The sequence below is a fragment of the Crocodylus porosus genome, unplaced genomic scaffold, assembly GCF_001723895.1.
Source record: "Crocodylus porosus isolate Cpor-Errol unplaced genomic scaffold, CroPor_comp1, whole genome shotgun sequence".
Taxonomy (NCBI): Eukaryota; Metazoa; Chordata; order Crocodylia; family Crocodylidae; genus Crocodylus; species Crocodylus porosus.
In genome coordinates this window covers 67,858,109-67,864,318 of record NW_017728906.1, presented here as the reverse complement: position 1 = coordinate 67,864,318, position 6,210 = coordinate 67,858,109, and the positions used below count along the sequence as shown (strand labels likewise).

Below are 6,210 nucleotides of genomic sequence, written 5' to 3'. Positions count from 1 at the left end.
TTTTCACAATATGGGACACGGACTGGAAATGCAGGCAGTCCGAATAGGAAGCTCTGGCGGGAAGCCTGAAGCTACTGAAAAAATAATAATAAGGAAAGTACAGATACAGAGCGACAGACTCAGAGGAAACCCCCTACTAGCAACATAAACAGGACAATACCCGCGCATTTGCGACACCCGTCCCTCCACTTGAGTGACACCCGACCGCCCGGTCCCTCCCCCCCGGCAACAATCAGCCATTCCATGCCCCAACTGTCAGTCCCTGGCAACCCCGCCCCCGCCAACCTTGGCCCCGCCCCCCTCCCGTGAGCTCGCGCGGGGAGGGGGAGGGGGCGGGCTCGGGGCCGCCGGTTATTTGACCCCGCGTCCGTAACCCCCGCTCCTCTTTCCTGCCGCCTGTCGGAGCCCGGAGCGCCGCCGCCGCCATGCCCAACATCGTGCTGTTCAGCGGCAGCTCTCACCAGGACCTGTCCCAGCGGGTGGCCGACCGGCTCGGGCTGGAGCTGGGCAAGGTGGTCACCAAGAAATTCAGCAACCAGGAGACCAGGTGGGCGGTGGGGGACGCAGTGGCTCGCTCCCTCTCCCCTCCCCTCCCCCATCCTGCGGCGCCCCTGGCTGAGAGGGTTTGGCGGGGCCCGGGGCCACCGTCGCCCGTGACGTCAGTGGCCCCGCCCCCTGCCGGGCTCCCAGGTGAGGTTCTGTCCCAGCCCCCACTTCTTGCCCACGTGCGCGATTAGGGGAGGAGGGAGGGGGGCTGGCTGAGCCAATCCCCGCCCGGCCTGACACTGGCTCCTGCTACCAAGGTCGTTCCTGCCTGCCCCTTGCTGTTGCCCACGGGGTAAATAGCTGCACGTTGGATCCGTTCAAGTTCCTGGGAGGTTGTTCTCACCCAGCAGGGGCGGAGGGGCTGCTAGCTGTCCCACCTGGGAACGATGAAGGCCCCTTTGTGCCTTGATCTGCTTGTGAAGGGAGGGCTTAAGTGCTAAAGAAGAAATAACCATTTCTGAGTACAGCTGCCTTTTGAGTCTTGAAGAATACTGTTAAAAATTAAGGCTGTGGGTGTATGAATGGGTTCTCCAAGGCATGCTCTAGGGAGCCTGAGGAAACCAAGTTGTGACCACATAATATAACCTGTTGAACCAAGACGAATCTGCCCTGATCCCTGATTTGCAAAACTTTACCCAAGTTCAAATCCAGTCACTGCCCCCCCTTCACTCCAAGGTGCATAGTTGGGGATAGCTGTTAGTGAGCCATTGACCAAGCCACTTTTAGGTTTTTGCCTAAAGAGTCCCAGTTTGGGGCAGTTGTATTTGTTTACCTATAACCTGTTCAAAACTGCATAGTAGTCTAACATTATTACCCAAAAGTTCAAAACTACCAACTTCAGTTATGTTTGCTAAGAGACTTAGCAATAGAGAGGCAAATTGCCTGTCATCTGCATAATAAACTTACCCTAGTTTAGGATTGGTCCAAGTTCATGGGGTCTTTCCCTTTTCCTATGGGGAAAGTTGTCAGTTAGGGATATCAAGTTTGGGTGTTTTTCCATGTGCTTGTCTTGTGCCTGGCTGAGTTCTTACAGCAGTCACATGCGACTGAAATAGCTTCAGGGCCTTGCCTCAGAGGGAAAAGTTACAGGGTAATATAGTTGATAAGATCATACATTTAAAAAGTGGTGGTTCTTTATTACTGGCTTAAACCACAGCATTTTTTTTTTTTCAGAGAAGCTAGTAGGATGCCTCCTGTGAAGGCAGTATTGACGTACCTTTAGGGGGGCTAGGTGCTGCTCTATGGTTTTTACCAGCTAGAAGGTATAAGCGTTGCCATATGTTAGCTGAGATTTCAGAATGTTGGCCTACCTGAGTGGTAATTTGGATTTTACTGATTGAGATGTTCTGCATTTAAGTGGACACTTGGGGGCTGGGAAAAAGACTGTATTTTCCTGGATGCACTTATCCTCACTTTGTTTAGATGATGCTCATTAGAAGCACAACTGTGTCAGTGCTGTGGTTAGCAACTCCCAAAACTGATTAGTTCCCATCACTTTTAAAGGCATCTAATAGCAGCCCCAAAAGCTGACTAGTTCATATCATTTTCAAAGCTTCTAAAAGGAGCTGCCAAAGCTGATTAATAGAAGACGTGAAAATGTGGTGAGCTAGTCACTCTGGGGGGACTCTAACATTGCATTGACAGGGTTGTGTACTTAATGACCATTGTGTATAATGCTGCCAGTGATGTTGTGTCGTGGTCATGAAACCAGCCAACTCCCTTCGGTTTTTAAGGCTCTGAATAGCAGCCATGAAATTATTAGAAAATGAAGGTAGATAGTAATCGAGAAACTACTTCCAAGATTGCTAATACCACCTTCCTTTTCGCTTCTTCCCTTTCACTGCTTCTGATGCAGTTAAATGATACAGCTGTTTACAAAATAGATGGTTGCAATTACCATTAGTACTTGGGTAACTGGAGAACAGTTAAATTGCAAAGCGGGCAGTGGGACTGAAAGATGCTATGTATACCTGGCTTCTGCACTAACCAAGAGGTGTCACATTCGCATTGAACCCCAGGCCAGACTCAGACCCCAGCACTCCTTGTAGACTGGATCCAGGCCTGGACATACTGTGGCGGCTCTGACTCCATTCTGGGCCTTGTGGCAGTAGTGGCAGCTCCATTTATTGCACGTGAGCAGCTCCGTCTCCTACCCTGTACTCCATGCTGGAGCAGAAGCTGCTACTGAGGCCACATGCCCTGTCCCACAGTAGCAGCTTTAGCTGTGGCCCAAATCATGTGGCAGTGGCTCCAGCAACTGGGGGGCGGGGGGTAACAGTTGGCAGCCAAGGAGGTGGGGCCACAGCCACAACAAAAAGGGAAGTGGCTGGAGGGTGACCAGGGCTATGTCACAAAATCTGCTGGGGCCCCAGCAACAGGTCAGAAATTAGGGTTGGCATTGAGTCTTGCAGTTAAACAGTACTGCAGTGCTGTTAGGTGTGCAAACATGATTCATAAGATAAATCCATAGATTCCCATAGGAACCCATTGTGTTAATGGGCTGCCTGTTGTGGCCCTAGTTCTTTGCAACTTAAAAATTGCTTTAGTATGTTTCTGTAGTTTTTACTCTTAGTTTAAAAAAAAAAAAAAGAGCTAGCAATTTCCGAGGCGTGCCTCAAGTCTAAAAAGGTTGAACTACTGTATCAGAAAGTAAGGTCTGACTTCTGTTTGCTGTTGCAAACTGCTTCTTGGGTTTGGGGTTTATCTAGTCAGAATTGCTTTGACTCAGATTTATATCTCACGTGAAGTGTTATTACTTTTGAAATATTACACATTTAATTTACTGGATAACTTGATTAAGTCCTATGCTTCATGATTAGGTCATCTTCTATATAATTTTAGATGTATTTGGAGGGGGTGCCATAAAATAATTGGGTGCTAGTCACTACAGGATGTCCATGGACTAACTAAGACTACCAGATTTTCATATGTGATCAAGAATTTCATGCAGAGTGTAGTCTAAAGGGAAAATAAACTATTGAAAGCTTCCAGGAGAACTTTTGACATTTGCATTTATTTTTTTTCCTAAACAAAGATGTGTGACTCTTAAATCCTTTTTTATTTTTAATATTTGGTTATAAATCCTTAACTGTAGCTTTTAAAAGTGGTGCTCTACTCATAGTGCAGACAGACTTTTTCCTCCTGAACAAATAATTTGTCTCGTTTTTTAATATTTCTTATACTGGAGGTTATGCTGCTAATTTTGATTCTAGAAGTCCAGTGTATTCAAACTGTAACTCTTGATGTAAAATTCAAAAGTAGCTATGAGAATTCCTGGAGAATATATGGGCAGTTAACTAACTACAGCTGAAGTAAATTGGATATATGGGCTGCCAGGTCATTTTAAGTCTTAATAGTGTACAACTATAATTTTTTCCTGCATCAGCTGCTTTTGGGTTTTTTTTAATTAGAAATGCTAATACACACATTTCATGATGTATATTATTGCAGAATCCTGGAAGACAGCAAGCAACTCATTAACTCCAATATTAATTTACTCAAAATTCTCTCCCCCCAAAAAAAGAACCACAACTTTTTCGTACACCATGCTCGGGCACAAGCATATGTAAATAGATAAGCCTTCCCCTGAGGGTCAACAACCCCTTGTTCTGTCAGATCAGCTATGGGAGCAGCAAATCCCAGGGACTCATGACCTAGAAACTCACTGCACTTTAATTGACAGGCTCTTAAATGAACACACACGTGCACATGCGCGCGCACACACGTGCAAGCGCATGCACATATACAGGCATATCAGTTCACATACGCCCAACTTCTTTTTGTGTATCGAAATGGGTTTTGTGCTGAAAAAGATAATAAACTGAGAGGCTCTCTCGCCTTTAAAATCATAAATCTTTGTTTACAGGGTAGAATGTAAAGAAAAAAGGTTTAAGATTGTTCTTAAATAGTTATGGGTATTGGGGCAGTCAGAATACAATCTGTAGAGGCCTTTGCATTTCATTAACACCTTTAATTGTACCAGAAACTAATGGAGGTACAGATGCAATCTCTGCTTGCCAGGACACGGTGTTAAACTGGCAGATAACTTGTGTGCTCCATGAAATTTCTGAAATGTTTTCATGTACTCAAATTGGAGTACATTTCAATACGCTAATTCAGACTTGACACAGGCTGTATCAACAGCTATAGGGAGGCTAGCAACTGAGAACTTCTTTTGCATTTTGCAAGGATACTTATGAGAATTACTCTTAAGCTCTAACTCTTTCCTTTTCTTTTGAAGGCAAAGGATAAACTTTCCTTCAGCAGACTAGCCAAGTCCACTAACAGTGAAAATAGTGAGAATTTTTTTCTCTTAATTTTCTGTAACCAAACATTTAACTGCATTAGTGTTTGTGCCAATCGTTAGATTTATAACAAAGGTTAAAATACGTGCGTTAGCAAGTATAATAACTTGATATTTTTTCCCCTCTAAGCAGTTAACCAAATTGTCCCCGTGTATGCTTATGGTACTTAAATCACACCTGAGACTGAGTCTCTAAATGGAAGATATTGGGGAGTGTTGGGTAGAGGGAATAGATTATGGCTCTGGCCTTACACTGTCACTGCCCTGCGATTCTGCCCTGCCTGCCCTTCCTTCTCCTGGACACTGTTCTCTGCCCACCTTCAGCCTCATCCCATCCACCCAGCTGAGTGTGCCCTGCTCATAGGGGTCCCGGGCCAGTTTTTCCATGGAGACCCTGCCCATTCTATCTGGTGCTTGCAGTAGTAGGTGCAGTGCAGGTGGGGCAGAATACATGGGCAGTGGAGATGCTGTCGGTTGCAGCTGGACGGACCCACCCACAGGGGCTGCTGGGAAGTAGAGTCTAGCTGCCGTGCCACTCCTGCCCTGCTGCCGCGCTGCCTGGCCCTGCAGACTATAGCTTCCAGCATGCCCTAAAGCTGCCCGTGGAGATGGTGGGATCCATTTTGTGCCAGGTAGAACTTATGTGCCTAGGGGTAGCAGGCCTGGCCACCTCCTGGTCTCCCCCCACACCTGAGCAGTGCAGGGCCAAAGGACCTACCATGGGCTGGATAGAATCACTTGGCAGACTGAATTCAAGCCACAGGCTGTATTTTGCCCACCTCTAGCCTAAGACCTGTCCCTGCAGTGCTGCTACTAGAAGCAGGGTGCTCTAAGTAATGGTGTCTGGAGCCTTAACAAGGTGCAAAAAGCTAAGCAGAATCTGAGCTTTGAGTGTAACAAGAAGTATTTAATGAGGTGCAAACTGTCCGGAACATGTTATTTCTGCCTGAAGTAGCAGATGCAGTTAATTAGGTTTACCCGGAATTCATTTAATATTGAAATCCTATGAGATTAGGTAAACGGCTGGTAAAGGCTGCACGATTTAAATGACCAAAGGGTGTCTTAAATGATTTATAGTGTATATAAGGCATGTTTGTTATACAGTAATTCTTAAACCTAAGCTGGATCATTTTTAATCTGCTCCAAAGATTGAATTGTGAATTATCTCTTCATGCACATAATACTGTCTTCTGTTAGTGAATAGGGAAATTTAAAAGAGGTTTGAGGATTAGGCCTGCCTGCATGTTTGTGGGGGGAGTGTTAGAAGCCTTTGTAAAAGATGCTTACTAAACAAGTTAGAGGGATGTGTTTGCTTAGATACAAAATGTCAGTTTTTAAATTGAAACTTAAGGGTTAAATTA

At 45.6% G+C, this 6,210-nt stretch overlaps 1 protein-coding gene across 2 annotated transcripts in view; it reads left to right on the top strand.

The window, feature by feature from the left end:
• Positions 1 to 346: 346 nt before the first annotated feature.
• PRPS2 (phosphoribosyl pyrophosphate synthetase 2) overlaps positions 347 to 6,210 on the top strand; it is a 32,874-nt gene continuing 27,010 nt past the window's right edge. Inside the window, exon 1 of one of the 2 annotated variants that reach the window (XM_019529323.1) lies at positions 347 to 547. In XM_019529323.1, coding sequence (XP_019384868.1) covers positions 426 to 547 — 122 coding nt within the window. In that variant the 5' untranslated portion in view covers positions 347 to 425. The remainder of the gene's footprint in view (positions 548 to 6,210) is intronic. The other variant, XM_019529324.1, reaches the window with a different exon arrangement.